The following is a 20,821-nucleotide window of genomic DNA, read 5'->3' as shown; positions in this document are numbered from 1 at the left end:
CACTTTGAGGACCGGCACCAAGAAGCTTTTTGCAATGCTTCCATACTGTTGGCACAAAGAGCAATTGCCTTATCCTATTTGCGCGTCTAAAACAGCTGTTTTCACTAATCTCAACGAAGACCTCAAAACAATTGTGTGGTTTAGTTCAAAACCAGCAGGCCTCTGATTTTTGACTGCATGTATAAAACCTGTCACCACGGGAATACGTTTTCAAGGAAGGAAGGACTGATTGTAGACAAATAGTTGGCCTCTGAAGACATCTAGTGGTTCTTTCCGGAAGTACAAAAGAACACACGAAATAATAATTTGACAACTGTATTCGTTATTTGTTCACAGTAGGCCTATAAATCGTACCTTTAATGTATTGCAATGTTATTAACATTATCACGTACGGATATAAGCGGACTTGGCATTGCACGCCTACGATTTGGCTTTATGGCTCTTTGTGTCCTCTCTGATGCTGTCGTACTGCAGGCATTCGCTAATGTCAGGTAGCACTTGTCTAGAATAGGCTACCGCAGTCATGCAGCCATGATAAAACAGCGAGTGGGCATATTTTCACATTTGACATTGATATAGAACTCAGTGTAAAATATACAGTTTTTGATGACGTGATGATGATATAACTCCTGACTGACTAAAAGTGTCGAGAAACGCGATCTTTGTCTGCTGGGAAAAATGTGAAACCTGCTGCTGAAACACCAGCTCAGGTAACCTAACGCTGCATTTTTACTGGATTGTTAGCTTAGGCTACTGCTGCGTATTACCGTATGCCAGTCACTCTTTATGTGGGAGTTTACATAGGTAAAACTGTCCCATCGCATCAAGGTTTTCTGTGGCTACTGACCGAACATTCATTTTAGTCTATAACGAGGTGATGATAGGGTTTTGGCGCAAAAAATAACCATATGCTAGCATGTGATACGTTGTTCTGCACCCCAAGAAGAAGTATGGGGAAAAGCAAACCATTTCATTTACCAGAAAAGTCAGATTTTTGATCTATTACCAGTGTGAGCGCAATATCTTTTATTTCAGACCATCTTTGCTGAAATACCATGAAGACGTGAGTAGTATTGCGGAAGTGACGCAGTTAAAATGCGTCCTTTTATTTCCTATTAGATCTTCCTCGGAAAACTCACGTGGAACTGAACAGATAAAGCTGTACCTGTATCACAACACACATCTATCAAAATGCCACAGCGGGACGGAATTGTGTAAGTTTGACTGTTAATTTATAACGAGGCAGTGTTCAGATGGGTAAATATTCAAAGGTAATCGATGTTTTGGTGCCACATGATAGCTGTGCATTAGCTTAATTAGCATACAGTAGACGTCCATAATGGTACATCATGTATCACGTTAATGTTTCAGTAATGTATGTTTGCACTCAGTGTCAGACACATCACAATTAGCCAACTTTAAGTAACATGCAAAATGTTGATTTTATTCTGCAAATGGTTATGAGAAAATTGCTGGCAAGGAATTGGCAGGTTAGTCGTCTAACTAGAGTAGGTAGCTTCCACTGGTTTAAGCACAGGTCTATAACGTCCCATTTTAGTTTACTGCACATTTTACCGAATCATTTTCATTTTAAAGTCTGTATCTGATGCATAGTTTCTTTTCCCTTCTTAGGAAACCGAAAACCAAACGGTCCAAAAGGTTTCTTCAAAGCAGAGAAGCCAAACTAATAGAAAATGTAAAAAATGCCATGATAATGAAAGGTGGAAACACAAGTGAAACAGTCACACAAGCCCTGAAGGATATTGTAAGTGTCACTTGTTTTCTTTCTCTAGTATTAAGTCTAATCTATAATCTGTGTGTGTATATATATATATAGTCACAAAAAACTTGCATACATAGTGCATCCTTTTTTTGTATTTTATTTCTGACAATAGCACTTGAAGGCATAACGATATATTTACGATTTTTGAACTTGGAAAGTCTAACGAGGAGCACATGAAGACGGCAGAAGGCAGCATTAGCTAGCTTGTAGATTATGGAAACCGTCATGTTACTGATAACATGGCGGATGAGACGTAAGGATTTATGGGTTACAACAACTAATGCGACGGAGACCTATATGAAATATCGCAAGACTCTGACATTGGTCCCGAATCCAACCAAATCAGTGTAAGGATCTGAGTAAAAGCTGTAAATATCCAAGCCAATATCAGCGGGAGCTGAAGTTCTGCATTGCTCGTTTTCTGGGTTACTAGATCTCTGTGTCAGCAAGCTGTTGAAATCTGTGTGCCTTCTGTGTAAGTGTTAGAAGTGTTATGACAAAAATATGGAGAGAGTTTTGATTCCTGGATTTTTTAATGTAGTTTTGTATGTCGTATGCACTGCTATTTATGCAAATGTTTCTTATTTTAAAATATTGGCCTGGGTTCAGTGAATGTTTTTTAACTTTGACTCGCATATTTGTTTTTCCTTCACAAGCTGTTTTGTCCAGGACATCAAAATCAACTGTTTGTAATGACAAAATAAGGCTCGCTTTTATTGCGAGTCAATGCTAAATACAAATGTTGATTACAAATATTGACCATTGTATGATTTTCATGGGGGAAAAGGCCAATTGTCATTAACGAATGCATTTTTTCATAGTATTCCCTGAAGAAACCAAATGCTGTTATGTACAAAAAGTAAGTTGCCAAACCTGTTTATAAGTTTAATTTCCATTTTTAATTAATTAAAACATTTTTTATTTCTTTGTTGATGATGGAATACCCTGTTTGATCAATTATATTTGTTGGCAATTCCGTTTTTTAAATTCCATGTCTAAATCAACCAATATTTAAGCTTGCGTTCTCTGAATCCAAGCCCAGTTTATGGAATAATGATAAAATTTTCAATAACAGGTTAACAGGTCCTATAGTTTGTGTTCAACTTGTGAACTACATAGACTTTTTGAACCCTCCTTGTTAAAAAAAGAAAAAAAAAAGCATAATCCTTCTAAGATCTCCTGATTTACACACCTCTTATAGACCGTCTCACAGGTTTTACCACTGTATGCCCCACAGGCTTTTATTCAGTCAGATTGTGATGGCTGGGTTTCATTCTAAAATACTAAAAAAAGACAAAAGTTCTGCACACTGCCTAAATTGGTCAAATTTGTGCATATCATGTGAGAAAATTACTTGCACAGTGTTAGTAGTGGGAGAAGTAAGCTAACACTATTCTCTCAGATCTGCTTTTACAAATTTGCCATAGCTGGTTTCTGATTACCTGATTTTTTTTATCACTTTGGAAGTCAATGGGGAAAGTCTCATTTTGTTGAAAATGTCCATCAATAGCAGAGATGGTGATTTCAGCTAGTTACGCCTACTGACATAGGAGGAATTTGTTTTGCAGGAAAAATATAACACGCCCATTTGAAGATCAGACATCATTGGTGAGTACCCAGCCAGTAAAGAGAACCCTACATTTACCTAAATATTTAAGTGTTTTTTAGTTTTATATTCAGTGTTATTTACCTGTCACAATGACATTATTTACAGTTGTTATTTACTGAATTATAAACTAAATGGTGCAGAATGACATTGATAAAATGTTGATAAACATTTTTGTCATCACAAGGATTGTGTTCTTACTGTTTATATTTTGTGTGATTTCACATACCCAGCCCTGTATGATTGGCATATTTTATGACTATAGTTATCTCTCTGTGTGACTTAGGATATTATCTAAGGTGTGATACTACAGTGTTTAAGCAATGGTCTTTTGATTAATTGTCTTGTGGTTGGGCTATTGACAGGTTGATCTATGCATATCTGATTTTGTGCACATATTGACATGTATATGTCATTTAATACCTAGTAATGAATATGCATTTTCCTGTATGCACAGATTATGTTAAAATTACTGAGAAATCTATATCTATTTGACCTTCCTCCAGGAATTTTTTTCCAAGAAAGCCGATTGCTCTTTGTTTTTATTTGGCTCACACAACAAGAAACGACCAAATAACCTCATTTTTGGTAAGCACACATTTCAATTCAAATACTTTCAACTATGTACTATTTATATATACATATATATATATAACTAATTGTAACTGTTAACATGTAGCCTACTGAATACTGCAGACTAGACTTTTTTTAACCTGACCATTTTGTTTGATTTCATATTTCAGGTCGCATGTTTGATTTCCACGTGCTGGATATGATTGAGCTTGGCATTGAGAAATTTGCTTCTCTAAAACAAATAAAGGTAAGATTGCAGCCAACATTAGTGTATTGCGTGTTGGAGTTGTCACAAACATACACACAATTTCAGCGCTGAGAAGAGGACAGATGTGTCCTATATTTGATTCAGATTCATCGCTACTAACCAATTCCTAATTAAGCTAGACAGTGTCCATGCCGGGTTGTTTGGGGTAACAGTGGGTAGATCAAAGGGTTGGTTTTTTCCACATCTAATTCAAAATGACATTTGCTCTGTTAAAAAAAGATGTGTCAATAGAAAACTGCAACAGTGTTTACTCATAAGGGACAGAAGAACAAAATGTTAAGTAAATAAAACATTTAAACTGCCACAAAAAGGTTAAGAAAAGAATGTAACTTCTTTTGGGCGAGGGGTTAAATAAGTGGAATTGTGGGTTTGTGGTCGTGCAGTTTTACCTGTCCTTCAGAAACGTCGTTGTCGTTTATTTAATCCAGAAGAACACGTGCCCGGAAGGTACCAAGCCGCTGTTGGTGTTCTCTGGGGAGGCCTTCAACACCGACAACGAGTACAAACGCCTGCAGAGCGTTCTCACAGGTACTGCGTTCGCATCGTTCGCATCGTTCGCAGCGACGTGTAACCGGCTGTCCCTCTGAACTCTGTGAACATCATTCAAATGGGTCATAGTGGAATTGAGGCTCTCAAAGTGACTTCAGTGGAGCATTCCAAAATAAAGCAGGTTATTGAGCTCTTCAGGACACCTTCCAGTGAGCTAGTGCAGCATGCACTGTTTACCCTGCTTTTCATCGGTTCCATGGAAATAGCACTGATTCATGTCTGTCAAAAAGTGTGCGTTTTCATAGTGGTTTCTTGCTTTGCGTGCGTGCGTACGTACGTACGTACGTACATACGTGTGTGTGTGTGTGTGTGTGTGTGTGTGCGTGTGTGTGTGTGTGTAAGCACATGTGCAATGGGCCTTTAATACACCTCTGCTCTCCCTCTGTCAGACTTCTTCAGAGGGCCGAGCGTACCCTCTGTTCGCTTGGCCGGGCTGGAACACCTGCTCCACTTCACGGCTCTCGAGGGGAAAATCTACATGCGCAGTTACACGTATGGCCTTCTGTCCATCTATCCGTCCGTCCCTTCGTCCGTTCCATCAATCCCATACTCCACTGGAAATGCTGGCACAACAAAATGCTTTATGGCACCAGACATACACATCAGCCTACATGTCTGCACAAATGTACAGCCTGTGAAGAATTCGGGCATAGTCTGCATGGAAAACTATCCACTCGTCAGTGCAATAGTTAAGAGTAGAGTAGGTTTTATTATAAAAATTTGCTCCTTTTGAACCGGTCATGGTATTTTGGGACTGTGACAGATATATGGCTGTTGGTGGTGAGTCTGTCAGTTCTATTTATGTTTAATTCCTGGCCAGTGTGTTAGTTTTCCTGCTGTATTTCCCAAGTAGTATTCCAAAATAAGAGCGCAAACCTTACCTCGGCCCTCACCAAGGATATGTGTATGGTAGTATGCTATTAGAGATAGCAGACAGGAAGGGACAGACGCTACAACCCCCCTCCCCCCAATATACACATGGACACACACACAAACTTGCATGCAGGCAGACCTCTACTGTCATGTAATCTGTTAAGGGTACAATAGACTGTTTACCTGCTTGACCTTTGGAACATGTCAATGAGTGTTAGACCTCCTGTTTACCAACAGCCAGCTGCAGGTAATGAGTTTAGGAACCACTGATTAGGGTAGCTGGATACAATGGTATCAGTACGTGATAGTTAATGATTTTTGTTGTTGCATTTGAGAATGGAAGACTCAGAGTGGGTAGTTAGTGGCTTCCAGTCTTTACACAATTGATCAGTTCCTCTGGGGACCAAAGAGACTGTTTTGCATGGCACTTTCTCTTTGCGATTGTCTGGATTGTCAGCTTACCACCAATGCTTGAATTGCACCTCATCAATTCTTACATGTTAGCTATTTGTATCAGGTAGCCTCTGCTGTTTGATTTTTAAATTCCTTACAGTTGTAACCAAACATCATGGTCTTGTTTTTTGATTGGAGCAGAGTTCTGTTGAAGAAGTCAGGGTGTCGGACACCAAGGATTGAGCTGGAGGAGATGGGCCCGTCATTTGATTTCACCCTGAGGAGGACACACCTTGCCTCTGATGACCTATACAAGACTGCACACCGGCAACCCAAGGCCCTAAAGGTATGAAATCTGGTCAAAGTTACAGTAAACAGCTAGGAGAAATATGCTAAATATGACAATTGCACTGTCAGGGAGTTTATTTTTCTGCAGCGCTGCATGTCAGTAATGCTTCAGGATGTCATGGAAATCCTGATTGGCTGGGGGAATGAGACTGCAACCAATGAACCGCATTTATGGTCTGTTACCAGCATTATTATAAAGCTGGGAAGAATAATTTAAAAACAAAAACCGAAAATCTGATTCTAAAGATCACATTACTCTCTTGAATTCTGTGGGTGTCATTCAAGTTATGGATTTTCTTAGACCCATAACCAGTAAGGTGCTTGTGAAAACCGAGGCAAAAGGAGTTAATTTTTTTTCTGGAAAGTCAGCCAAATTGAGTCGGTCTATTTAGGTCAGTGTGGACTTTGGCCAGTAATCTCACAGGGCAATGGGTGATTTGTCTTTATGTGCATCATGGCCACTGTGGGGAACGCTTGGTGGGGGTGGGTGGGCGAATCCTAGTCACTTACTGTACAACTTCACCATTAGTTTTTAAAAATAGGCTTAAAAACAGAGTACGTCAGTGTCTGTATCTACTAAGTTTGTGCTAAATTATACATTGCATGATGAAATCACACAGCTCAACCACAGTCAAAGGTGATATTCGGTAGATTCCATTTGATACATTTTCTGATTTTCATATACATATGCACAATACAAAATGTATTTAATTTGTATAACTTCTCTTTGTCCCAGCCAAAGAAGAAAAAGAACGTTTCCCACGATGCTTTTGGCACCAAGTTTGGTCGACTCCATATGCAGAAGCAGAACCTGGCTAAGCTGCAGACGCGCAAGATGAAGGGTCTGAGGAAGAGGAGAGGGGAAACTGTTGAGGGAGAGGAGTCGTCTCTGAAAAAAACTAAAATGGATGAGTGAAGGCAGATCGGGCCTCAGCATTGGTTTGGAGTCATGGCAAAAATGCTGCATTTTGGGATGCCAATGACTGAGGAATTTGGTGTGGCTTCTTTCCCACTTATGTTGCAGCAAAGATTAACAGTGTTGGCTTTGGAGTGTGAGGGACTGTGGGATGTTCTGAAAGCTGTCTTTTACTTTTGTATAACGGAATAATAATGATGTCATCAATGCTGGCACACTGGAATTACATGCTGAAATGTATTAAAACATGCCTGGTTTTCACATAAATGACTTGGTTCACTTTTTTTGTACCTGCTATAAAGCAAACACCCTGGAATTCAGTTACATATTTAAAGGCATAGAGCCGCTTTATTTTTACATTTGGTTGCTGCAAATAGGATCTGTTAGAATTTCAGAGTAAGGTAATGCTTATGGCAAGATGACATCCGCTCAATCCAGGAAAAATAAATATCAGGTCAGGATTCTGAGCTGTTGGGACCTCATGGATAAAATGTAACTTTTCACGTTCCAGTGAATCTGTTCTGTACTGTGTTCCATTGATGTCAATTTATTAAAATTAATTGGACGGCTATCAATATGGGAATATGCACCTTATAGCAAGACATTTACCTTCACAAAGTGATCTCTAAATTGTTCTCTCAGATGAATCATTGTCAATTTCAATTCTGTCTAAAACATTGTTTTTGTATGTACTGTATATTACACTTAACAGCATGTTATCTGTTAAACACCAAGAGGAAAAGCATCCACTTTATGCACAGCACTGTAACCATTTGTGTATCATTTGACACTGTGAGGGTCATTTCTCGTTTTATAGTCATTTCTTTGGGGGGGCGGGGGCGGGCAGAGGGCAAATGCTTCAGGTATAACTGACCTGATTTCTTGGTACTTCATTGTGAAGGTTTGAGCATTGATTTTGACTTCTTTTGATGATATCCTTATGGATTTGGTGCATGATTTGGTTGACAGTCATTCTAGAATATCTTACCTCCAATCAAATTTGAGCTTAATGTACAGTCTTAATATAAGATTGAGATGTGGAAATATTTTCTAAGCCACTCAAGACTAACACTTGTTTATCAGCAAGGAATAGATGACACTCAGGAATCCATAAGCCTACTGTCTGGCTGGCTTCAGGCAACTTATTATACATTGCAGTACAGTTGGTATGTGTAAGCAATGACTTGCTGCAACTGATTGCACTCATAAATTAAAAAATAGCACCTGGGAGTGAGTGACTAAGTACTGTTTCCAACAAGACTTAATTCAATTATATTAACAGCTATAACTAAGTGATGGATGTATATCTCAGAAAGTGTATTGCTATTAACATATCTAGAACTGGAGGCTAGACAAACCCCCCTAAATAGTATAAAATGCCATATCTGTATCCTCTCAGAATTCAGGTTGACATCGCTGAGTCCCGAGTGCATTTTGCGATTTTCCATGCTGTTTCCCGCTGCTATTGTCGTAAGACAAAATTTCCTTCATCAAGAATGAAACGTGAATTTTTTCATTGAGTATCAAAGTCAGAATTAGGTTATCATTCAGCATAGTAATACTTGCCCCAATATTTTTTGGGGAACACCTTAAAAATTGTAATGGCTGATAGGCCTACATTGACGTACAGCGGTGTGTAATCGTTTTTGATGCAGGAATATCTAGTCTAAATATGAGACGATGTGTAATTGCACGGACTGAGAAGCATTTTTAATGTATCAATGTTGAATGTGATCCACTGAATATGTGTCTTTCACTCATTGAATTACACGGCAGAAGCACAAAATCGCTTTTCTTGACTCTCATGTTACCGTTGGTTTAACATACACTAGAGGTCGCTAAAAGCACATAAAGGAAAGAAATGTCAACGCTAACATTAGCTAGGCTAATTTATACGTTTCAGTTTCAACAGGCTTTATTTGGACGCTAATTCAAATGCGTCCCAAGCCCAGAATTCCAAGACGGTTGACAGTGTAATTTACTGAGTGGACTGGACTTGATCTTGTTCATCTTTTGGATCTGTAGTTAAGAATTTGTGCGGCTGTCGTTTGACGTTGAATTAATAGTCTTCACTAATATTTGGTTATAACTAATGTTTTTAGAAATGAGCTGTGTGCAACTAAAAGTTGGCTTCTGGAATAAACACCCTTTCGTCAGATTCAAGTTAACATCTGGTTAGCCAGAGCAACATATTTTTATCCATAAATTGAGGTTCCATTTTCAGCTGCTCATGTAGACTGCTCAAATATGGAAAAATTCAGTATTCCCCTTTAGAGTAACTTGGCATTTTTGTACGTTGAAAACGTGTTTTTGTTCAGATGATCTATATACTACAGGCAGTGAAGTCTGTAGTTCACTACGTTTGAACGTTTGTAATGTAACGTTAATTATTCAAAAGATGTAGGGATGTCAGAACGTTATGGGATCTACTAAAATGATTCACTACATTTTAATAGCCTGTTTTCATTCCACCAAGTAGCCTACAGGATTTGATATACTTATTGCTGGGCCTTCATTTTTCTAAAGGACGGTTATATGTCCAATCAGCGACAAAAAACTGTAAGATACGAGCTCGCTCCGCCCATCAGTACCTATTTATACAATATTGCAACACAACTGCTTGTCAGTTTAGAAGAGGCAGTTGAGGTAGCTACAGTGCTGTCGTATCACTAGCCCAGATGGAGAGACTTTTTGAGAACGTGATAACGTTACTCATGATTCACTAGCAGGAAACCCATAGAGCTGAAACGAGCTGAAACCGATCACTGCTGCGAAGAGCATAGCTAGCTACTTGCCGGCAGCACATTTTACAGTTTGTCAGTCCCCCGATCATCCAGAATTTACATACTGCAGCGACTAGTATCTTGGTTACTCCAGGAATTGCTAGGACGTTAGATAGCTGTAACCGAGCTTATCTCGGCACATATACAGAACACAGATCAAAAAAATTCCTTCGGTAGTCAGCCAGCAAGTATTTGGTGCTATACTTTACAGTATTTTAAGATTCAAGGTTCAAGAGATGACAGAGGGCAACAACATGACTGAAAATTTATATGATGCAACAAAAGGCACCATTTCTGCAGTGCCGGCTGAGGAGGACGAGAAGAAGGCAGTAGAGCGTCGCTTGAATGAAGAGGAGAAGAAGGAGAATGGGGACAGCAAGTTAAAGGTCCCCGAGACGGCTGAAAAAGAATTCGAGCCCCCGGAGGGAGGTTGGGGATGGGTGGTCATGCTGGCTGCCATGTGGTGCAACGGCTCGGTGTTTGGGATCCAGAATGCTTTCGGTATACTCTTCGTGTCCCTGCTGAAGGAGTTCGGCTCCGAAAATGATGAAGACCTTAGGTTCAAAACAGGTCAGTTTCCACTTGGCCATAGGCTACCACACCAGCCACGTCGATCGGCAAAATTGCATTGTAAAAGTTGAAGTGTGCTAGAGCTGAATGAGTATCTTTGCTATATTATTGGCTAGAAACGGATGTGCTTTCTCCTTGTAGCAGCAACCGCAATTTGAATAAGATTAGCTAACTCAACTTTAGATCCCATGTTCACTTTTGGGAAGGGTTATCCAGACACAGTCTGTTAACCTGTTCAAACTGTAAAGCCAACGATAAGATACTGTAATGTTCACGTGTTCATGATTTCGAAAGTTAGATCACCCCACCTCAGCTTCGGAGAGCATGCCACTGACAACTGGCTTTACGCGTGGGTAACTGTAGCCATTCTAGTCGGTATATGAATGTGTTATCAACCACCATGTGGTCGAATAGATTTGCTGGAGAAAAGGACAAAGAAAAGGTGTTTTACTAAGTATAACATCCCTATGATTCAGCAAGAGCAGAAGGTAAAAACTGTTCAGTGTTCAGTTAACTCTTACATAGTAGATGGTTCCTACTGGGTTTATGCAGGCTACCCCTTAAGAGTTAATTTGACACTGGGCATTTAACTGTAAGTACAATTCCACAAATTCTTTAGTTTAGTCTATTTTCATTTATGTCAAAATGAAACGCTTAAATAAAACAACATACGTTGAACAGGAAAGTACTTGAAAGTGATCAGTATATTTTAAGGACAGTTAATTATGTCCATGAGTACATTCACTTGCGTTTTGGGGGACTAGAGGGAATGGTCAGTTTCACTACAAAGCGCTGTTACAGCTGACGTACAGAATTGTCTGCTTTACTTTTACAACCGATTCCTCCTGTGGTCAACGCTAGGTCATACACAATACATTTTCATTGTAAAACATGTTAAATAAAAATGTGTACGCAGTTCACCGATTAATTTGCAGAATACCATCTAAATGAGTGATTTAGAAATATTATTTGCGTCATGCCTCCTATCATTGAAATATGGGTAAGTGTAAGCCCAATTGTATCACAGAGAATAAAGTTTGATTTCAGGAAGATAGTTTCTGCTGAAGTTTTAAAGAAACTTGAATTATTATAAAACTCACCTTATATGGAGTGTCATAAGCCTGACTTTCAACTCCTGAATACCCATTTTAGAATCAGTGATTCAGAAACAGGCATAATAAACAAGGAGCACACTTGCTTGTAACCGACAAAACCAGGTATGTTGTTCATAGGTAAATGCTTTTTAAAATCCTTAGCATTTAAAGTGTACACTTGCACTTTCAATAGCAAGTGATGCTTAATATTTTAATTCATTAACAAAGACAAGGGCAGTGTCTCGAAGCGAAAATACTCTAAACACGCCTTTTTGAAACTATTGTTTTTATACTTAACCATGGCTGCTGGGTGGCTCATCCTGTCAAGATGTTAGTGCATGGATGACCACTAAAAAAACTCCAATCCCCATCTTCAGACTCCCATACAGATTTCTCTCAATTTGTCCCCCATGCCTCCTTTTAGAAGTAATCCTAGTAATCCATTGCTCTCTACTGACCCCCATTGGTCAATTGGGCATCCTGGGTCTGCTTCCCAAAAGCTGCACATGAAGTGTCTTCCTCTGACTGAGGTCTTGAGTGCTAACAAATTGTGTGAATGAACAAGAAGTCCCTGGCCAAAAACGAACTGTTCTATGAGTACAGAATACAGCATTCCTATATTCCTTAATACAGGTGTGAACAGGATGCATTTATCTTGCCGTTTTCTTAAGGGGCTTGTCTCACTGCACGCTGGAGTTGAGTTATGAGGCTCACTATGCTTGTAGCCCCGCTTGTCTGCTTTGACTCCGGCCTCAGCGCTCTCTCAGTGCAGATTCCTCGGGAGAGCGGCTTCCCGCCACGGTTGTCACCATGTGTGCAGCCGTTATTGGAGAGCAGGGCTTTTCAACCACTTCTGGAACATTTAAATCAAAGTGCACGTGGAGACCAGGTGGGAGGGGGGGCCTTTGGCACAATTCAGAATGCCACAATAGTCCCTGTTGCCATTCATCGGTTTTAATTAGGCTTGCCAGTGATTTGGTGTTTGTATTAGCCTTGTAAAACAAGTCTCCCTGTAGTTGAGCAGTCATGAGAACAAAGGCAAAGGGGAAAGGTCTGCTACAGTTCTGTTCTCCTTTCAAAGGGCGGGCCATGATTGTGAATAGCCTTAATGTTTGAATAGGTGAATTCCATTGAAACTGATTAAGAGTGGATGTTAACCAATCGCCCTGTATATTTACATGTGACATGATGTTGGCGTGCGAGACTACTGTCCCTGTAATGAGAACAGTATCTTGAGCAGTCATTGGTTTATTTCCTTCTGTCCAATCTCCACTCAGATTTATATTATTACAGGCTTCGTAACAGCAGGGTCATTACCTTTCAGTGCAGCCAATATTTGAGGAGCTCATTCACTTTGGCAAATATTCCTCAACTACTCTTAAGAACAAATTGTGTATTCCAAGAAATATTTGAGACGTAGGAGTCAGATTTGTGACAAAGATTGCAGTTATCGTTTGTGTTTACATTATCAGGTCCCATTATTACATTAGGAATTAATATACATAGAAGCCTTCATGTTTTTGTGGCAGGCAAGTCACATAGATATAGAGGACACCCTCTTAAAAGAGCATCCCATTTGTGGGTTTGTCTTCATTTATGAACAACCACAGGTTGGCCTATTACCTGAATATAAAACTCATGTAGTAGAGAGTTTAGCATGTAGTTATTTTGCCAGGTTGCATCTTTCTTATGAAATTTCTTCATGGTGAAAGTTATTTCCCAATAACACATACTGTTTATTTGCTCACGCATGCATTTTATGACACTGCAGTGCGCACACCGTACACAGAGGAGCACAGGATCTACTCAGTGCCCTGATAGGCTTATTAGGCTTAATAATGAAATTAAGGGAATTATTCTCATTAGACAAAATGCCTGCAACTGAGGTAATTCCATTGAGACTTTTGCATAAGAAGTCATTAAGTCTCAACTACTAATCAATATCAGTGAGCGGTTAGGTATTCAGTGCATTGCCAGTTGGTTATTCGGCAGCTGAACCTTCTTAAAGTTTTTTTTTAAATGAGTTAGTCTGCTAGTAAATTTTTAGATCCTACATTCTTTGGTTTTAAAAGTGTGCTTTGTCATTATGTGGATTCACACGTGCTAATCGGTGGGCTTTATTGAACAGTAACGTTGACTATGAAGCTCTGAGCACAAGTGGAGGCCTTTAGCCTGGAAATTCCTGGACTGATTATGGGCTGTGTCTGTAGTAGCCTATGACAGGAAGCCTGCTGCAGTGGGACATTTGGCCTCATCCCACCAGGACTGGGGGAGGTGGGGGTGAGGGGGGCGGGGGCATGAGTGGGCCAGAGGTCCTTGGCTCACAACAGCATATTTCCCTTAGCTATTCACCAGATGTCTACAGGTTGACCCTATGTGCTAACCCTTGAAGCACTGTCTCATGGGCAACTGTAGTGGAGGACCGCACATGTTCGGCTGCAGTGCACCTTACTGTAGATACACACGGTGCAGCTGAGATTCCTAATGCATGTGAAAGGGGGGAAATTGTTCTCTATGACAGAATGCCATGAGGACAAGGAAAACTGGGTTGTGCTGTTCGTCAGTAGCATTAAAATGTGCAGGTTTTTAGAAGCACATAAGTTACCCTCTTTGAGTTTTGCACCACAGAATATGTCCCTATAGACAGGATTGCAGGATTAGATTGATAATTTACTTCATATAAATCTCATAAATTAATTTTAGCCGCCATGTAAAATGCTGAATTATATGTTGGGTACATATTTCCTGAGATTCCTGGACCAGAAAATATGGCAATGAATGTCAGGTTCAACTGTTGCTTTAGATTTGACACCGCACCTTAAACACTAGTTGGAATGCAAAGTCTGAGCCTTGTAGGCCTATTTGTTTATGCTATTGGTTCCAACGGTTCATGCCGGGAGTTAATGCTGTGGGGGGAAGGTTATCTGAATGTAGATTTTGTGGTGGGGTGGTGGAGGAGGGCAGACAGCAGCCTGGTTAGAGGTAGAGGCTATGGAGGAGATTACAGGGGGAAGAAGGTTTCTAGTTAGCATTTTTGGCCTCTGGCCATCTGGTGGGGTCCAAAGAATGTATGGTTCCATTTGACAAATCGTGTCTTGGAGACACATAACTCCTACAGGAAACGCCAGTTTTAATCGCCACATTAATTTTTCAGTGCTCCTCAGATCTGCAGGAATGTAATATGAGATATTGCACAAAGAGCAGTTGTTCTGATCACTTCCAGTAAATGTAGTCCAAGCAAGCAATTCATAAGAAAAAATATTGTCTGTGGCTTGTAGGTTGTTTGAAGACTTTTGAAGGTTTGAAGCGCTTTGTTTAGCTTCTGTGGGCGAATGGTGCGATCAGGCTGTCCTGGAAAGCCCAGGTCCTGTATGTGAAATGTGTGGTAAAGATTGCATCAGCATACTTCCAGCACAGCTGTCCTCGCCATTCTGGTCTTCCATACAGAACATTAATAGCATTCCCGCTGCAGTTGTCAGATTGCTACCTTTGCCAACCTTGTAAATTGTTGGTAAATATTGCTCACAGTGTGCCATCTGTACGCATGGGCGAGTCCTGCATAACTGATCTCTGATCTTGATGGCAAGCTTTTAGATCTTCCTATTGGCCCAACTGTCCAAAGAAAACGAACAAATCTGGTACACCCACATGCCATTTCTCTGGTGTGGAATGGATGAATGAGACAGAAAACATTTGTGCAAATGAACTGTGACGCAGTAGGTGAGATGTATCATGAACATTAGGAGTTTCGCTTTCTGTGGGGTTTCTAGTAATTTGCTCTTATTCGGGAAAGGTGCAGTTCTGGGAGTCATCTGATGGGTCAGAATAATCTTCATTTGGGGTCAGAATAATATTCATTTAGTCCCAAGTTGTTGACTGATTTCAAGGTTTATTGACAACCAAAAGAGACCCAAAGGAGCTTTTAATGATTTGAACTTCTGTTCCACCTAGAGGATTGGATTTCCATGCTGCATCCAGTCATTACATTTGTCCAACATTGGCGGAGATTAACATGGAGTTAGCGTGAAATGCAGACTACAGTAATTTGTTATTTGTTGCTACGGATGGATATATTTGGATCCCTTTCAGAGCAAATGGATGGAGGCCACACCGTACGTCAACAGCAGGAGATTGGGAGCGAGAGGTCCCATTGTGTTTGTACAGTGTCTTGAGTTGTTTAGATTTGTGGCTTTAAGACGCTGGTCCTTGAGTTGCCAAGGGCGGTTTGTGTAGTGGTTGACGTGCCACCGGAGATGAGGACCTGCCACGCACTTCTCAGGGCTGGTCTTCCTGTGCTGTGCACGCCGTGTCTGTGAAAGATGTGCAAAGCAGATTAGTGTGGGATGGAACATGGTGTTGTGCTTCCTTCTACCTGCAACACCGGAAGTCTCGAGGGGACAGGAAGTGTGTGTGTCTGTGTGGGGCGGGTGGGGGTGGAGGAGGGGGGCGTTGCAGGGGCAGGTGACAGAGAGGTAATGTTCTCAAACCGTGGCCCGCAGAGGAATGCCGGATATATAGGCCTCCAAGGTAACTGAGCATAAATTCATTAGGCAAATGTTCCTTTTCTTCCTTCCAAGTACTGAATGTTTGTGCAGCCTGTAGGAGATATACGTCTGGGTATTTTTAGGAGCTTGTATGCAACAGATAGTAGCCGAGGGAGTCTGAGAATTGGACAGGTTCCAGAGAGCGCACAAAATGGTTAAAGTATACACATGAAGCGGTGGATCTCTTTACACGTCAGAATAGCGGGCTTAATCATGGCTTCAAGGAGGGGTTGTTTGACAGGAGTGGATGAGGACTGCACTGTTTATGTAGCGCTCTGGTCTGTGCTTTCCTGTGTGCATATCTGTAGCTTGCAGACGGAGCTGTTATCACGCTTCAGACAGGCAATCCTCCCTCCGCGTGGCCCTTGCTCTTTTCCTCTTTTCTGTCCTGTGTTGACCTCCTCTGTCTCCTACTTCAAGAGAAACAAACAGGTTTACCCAGTCTGTTTGTTTCGCCTTGAGCATGAATTCGCAATCACTGCTTAAACTCCAGAGCCGGAGAGCCGCAACTTAAGTGTCTGCAGGTTTTCGCGGTTTCTGTCAGAAGCCATTTTAGACCTCGGAAAGATGATGTGCAGACAACTTAAATTAAGCACCTGAGTGCTGAAACAGTCAGCAGACGCTGTGGCCTTGTAGAGTCTGCGATGCTGTCCTCCCATCCTGAATCACCGCCCCAGTGGTGCTGTAAGAGTACTGTAAATGCACAGAAGTTGGTGTACAGAAGTGGTGTGCGGCGTGCTGTGGTGCTCTGTCCTGTAGTAACAGCATCCATTTGCTTGTGTTAGTATACCCTGACCTCCCCCACCCCTGGCCCAGGTCATGACGCATAACCGAACCTTTATCATTGAGTAAAGGCATTCCACGATATGTGTCCTCCTCATGCATGGGCTGATATAGTACTTTATTTCTCCGAATAAATGTATGGTTTGAGTAACAAGAATGCTAGAAATTTTCATTTTTGTTATCATTCCCTTGGACTGTGAAAGTTTGACTAATTTTATTGCCTGAAGCGGTGTTGCCGTGTTACTTCTAAGACATAACTTGGCTGCAAGCCTGCTGAAAACCATTTTTCAAGGTTTGGAAATTTGATGGGGAAGCAGTGGAATGTATGACATTAATATGGGCATAAGTTGGAATTTAAGGTTATCTGGAGTTGGGTGGAGAGCTCCTATGTGCCAAGACTCACGCAGGAGTTATTCCTCGAAAATAAATCTTTATGTCAAAAGATAAATGGTTTTGAAGACATTTATGTGAAACATTTCACGGACTGTACGTGTATTGTGTAAACTTTAAGGATTTAAAAAACATGCAGAAATGACAAATGTCTAAACAGATTATTTGTAAATATCTAAGTGATATCTGGGTAATTTATGATCACATTCCATACAGAGTTGTACTACCCATTTAGTGCTGGTACCATTTGGTACAACACCAGATGCCTTAGCTCATGCAGGAAATGACCAACAATAAAACACACACTGAACCACACTAACAGAAGAAACTCATGTGCACATTTCAGATAATTAACTGACGACATTCTGTCTGACAAAATGAAGCAATTGAAATCCAGACTGAACTGCATTAATGAAATTATGAAGATACTTTTCAGGAAACCACGGAAACACTTTTCATGAAATCAAACTAGACATAAATCTTACTTAGCACTGATCATTTCAGAGTCTGAAAAAAATCAAGTTTCACCATCAGACAATATTTAGCACAGTTACTTCACGTGTGACCAACAGAGTGAACTTTTAAAATGGAAAGAAAAAGATACTCCAGGCGGGTTTGTGAGCTTGTTATGTCTTAAATGATTCTTTAGGTGAGCGTGTTAATGTTTAGAGGCATTTGATAACATTGAGGTGATTCTTGCCATTTTAACATTTAAACCGATTTTACTACCAAAACACTCAAACAAATATTATTGAGTTTTCTTTCTTGTTTTTCTTTTGTGTATTATTTTAGTCCTCTTCAACCCCCTGTTGATTTCCCAGTACAGGTATTACATAAGACGGTATATGATTAATACCCTTTGAGTAAAAAAATTCCAAGAAACCTTTAACTGCCAGTTTGTGGAAAATGCTTAGGCCACAGCTCTGTTAACGAATGACATTATGCTACAGCTGTTAAGCCTATATGAAGATAGCAACAAACAGCACAGGTCATGTGAAAAAGCCTGGAAAGTGCATGGAAACAGATGCACCTTTCTTCCATATTTTCTTGCGATTTTTTTTACAAAGAGCAGGAATTTGCATTTCAACACCATTGTTCAGTCGCTTAGGCCTTGAGAAGTAGCCTAACATGTGGGCCCCTCTCTCGACAAGGGGGATATAACAGGTTATTGGGCCATGGGCGTAGGCCACGGACGACTATTGCTTCACGCGGGTGCTGACAGATTGTGTCATGTTCCCTGAGCTGTGAAAATTAGGTGAAAATCCTCCAGAGGTCTCTCTTAATCCAATTAGCATCGGTCGTTCTGCATTCCTTCCGACCATGCAGGGCCGTGCCCTGGCCTTTACTGGGCCCAAGGCCCCGCCCTTCCCCGCAAAAGTGAAATTGGGAATCGGCGTGACCCCCCTTTCACCCTACCCACTTGGCGGGGCTGGCAAATCACTGCCGGCTAATTGAGGGCTAATTGCCACGCGGCGGCGCGAGGGGGTCAGAGGTCGTGAGGTTCAGTGGGCTTTGTGTGTCATCGGATCTGGGCCTGCTGCAACTGATCGCGATCCCGCGCAGGCTGCCCGCGTACAGCTAGCGCAGCCTCCGCGGTTCCTCCAGTGACCCGTGTGACTCGTCAGGCCACCTCCTGCGTGTCCAGAGGAATCTAACGTAAACAGGGGAACAAAGGCTGACTTAAACCACGCCCTCGTGCCCCTGAGGGGACGGGGCCAATTATGTCCTGTCACTACAGATGTATGGAAAGTAGCAGAGGCTTGAACCTGCATCTCTTTGGGGATTGTTGTGTTCATAGGGAGGGCTTTTATGGACGGACTTCACTCATCTAATGATGCACAGTGTTCTCTGTTCTCGCGAACTGCTCTGCAGTAGCACTTAGCATCTCCCTTTCCCTTTGGATTTGCTTTTTGGCTTTGGTGGTGGTGGTGGTGGGGGGGGGGGGGGGGGGGGGAGGGGGAGGGGGTCAGGTGATCAGGTAAGATTATTCCCTGGAAAAATTTTTGTAAATATGTTGTGGGAGGAACTGGCAGTAACTTCACTGCAACTCCTCTTTATCATCATTTTAATTTACAGACTGTTTGCATAAACATTTGTGAAACAAGATTTGTGGCAAAGGTCTGGTCTGCCTTGGCAGCTTGAAAATTAAGTCAGTGCACCCTAAAACTAGGCTGCCTTTGGCTAGTCTGTATCAAGTATGGATTTGAATACGGAATCATGAATTTAAAAAGTTTTTGAATATCTTGAGACTTTTTGAATACCATAGAAGTCATGAAAATTTTTATAGGCCTAAGGGATGTATCAACGTACCAAATTTGATATATATTGTGGGACATTGAAATAAACTGGTGTAGCATATAATTCTTACATGCATGTAATTTTTCAGATAGCTTTTTTAAATCCTTAACCATAGTATTAGAGCTACCGTATATAGCATTAATGGTAGTACATAAACTAGAAACCTTGCTAGCTAGCTATAGATACGTGACCTTAAAGGGGCTATTAACCCTCCTGTTGTCTTCATAATATGCGTGCACCCGATGTCCACAGGGACAGAAATGACCCACCCTCACCAGACCTCCAGTGATAAAGCCTCTTCACTGAAATTTAAACCCAGAAATCAATATTTTTCTTGTAGCAACAACCTGTCCCTCATCAATAAATCAACAAATAACTGTTTTCCACAGAGACTGTATTTCTTCACCACTTATTTTTACTACAAAACACACATCATAATTGATTTTCTGTTGTGATAGATGTGTGGCGCTTAACTTTGATTATGACTTTTGATTTCATAACTGCGCGGTTAAAAAAGTCTCATAAGACAGTCATTTCACCCTGATGGTGTACCACTTCTGTAAAATAAAAAAGGGCAATGTTTAAGTTTTTCTAATGGTTGGGTCACTTCAGGAAAAGTGATCAAATGTTATGCTAAAAATAGGGTCATTTTTGTCCCTGAGGACAACAGGAGAGTTGAACGCACTCAAGTACATCGTGTATACCTGCGCATACAAGATGGACACGCGTTTCTTTTACAAACGTTTATTTACTGGGTAATTATACACACGCATCGAAAAATAATCAACCCACTCATCGTGAAGGTGTGATAATTTCGTGACCTGTTTTACTCATGAGAGCCACGTTTAAAAAAAAAAAAACAGATGATTCAGTTATAAAGCAGGAATCTCACAGAAAACCACAGGATCTGAATATCGGTTACACTGGGACCTTTCTTCTCATCAGGTGTCACACCCATTTTAGGCGCGTAGGGAAATGTGTGTGTTTATGGCTGGCGGCGTTCCACAGTGCTTCCACCTTAGGCTGTCTGCTACTGTACTCTAAATCTGC

The 20,821-nt window shown here is 40.9% G+C and overlaps 2 protein-coding genes across 2 annotated transcripts in view; both read left to right on the top strand.

Annotated features, from left to right (window-relative positions):
* Nucleotides 1-539: 539 nt before the first annotated feature.
* Nucleotides 540-7,576, top strand: rpf2 (ribosome production factor 2 homolog). The gene is made up of 11 exons (XM_035420637.1): nt 540-710; nt 1,120-1,214; nt 1,633-1,765; nt 2,605-2,642; nt 3,352-3,391; nt 3,896-3,977; nt 4,133-4,209; nt 4,659-4,758; nt 5,169-5,271; nt 6,247-6,391; nt 7,130-7,576. Exons 2-11 carry the CDS (start codon nt 1,192-1,194, stop codon nt 7,307-7,309), a joined length of 921 nt encoding a protein of 306 aa, XP_035276528.1. The 5' UTR covers nt 540-710; nt 1,120-1,191; the 3' UTR covers nt 7,310-7,576.
* A 2,345-nt stretch (nt 7,577-9,921) lies between these two features.
* Nucleotides 9,922-20,821, top strand: part of slc16a10 (solute carrier family 16 member 10) — a 41,495-nt gene continuing 30,595 nt past the window's right edge. The window contains exon 1 of the mRNA XM_035422122.1: nt 9,922-10,662. Coding sequence (XP_035278013.1) covers nt 10,329-10,662 — 334 coding nt within the window. The 5' untranslated portion in view covers nt 9,922-10,328. The remainder of the gene's footprint in view (nt 10,663-20,821) is intronic.

This window comes from Anguilla anguilla, chromosome 6, assembly GCF_013347855.1.
Source record: "Anguilla anguilla isolate fAngAng1 chromosome 6, fAngAng1.pri, whole genome shotgun sequence".
Classification (NCBI taxonomy): domain Eukaryota; kingdom Metazoa; phylum Chordata; class Actinopteri; order Anguilliformes; family Anguillidae; genus Anguilla; species Anguilla anguilla.
The sequence above is the reverse complement of the archived record's forward strand: the minus strand, read 5'-3'. Positions and strand labels throughout refer to the sequence as shown.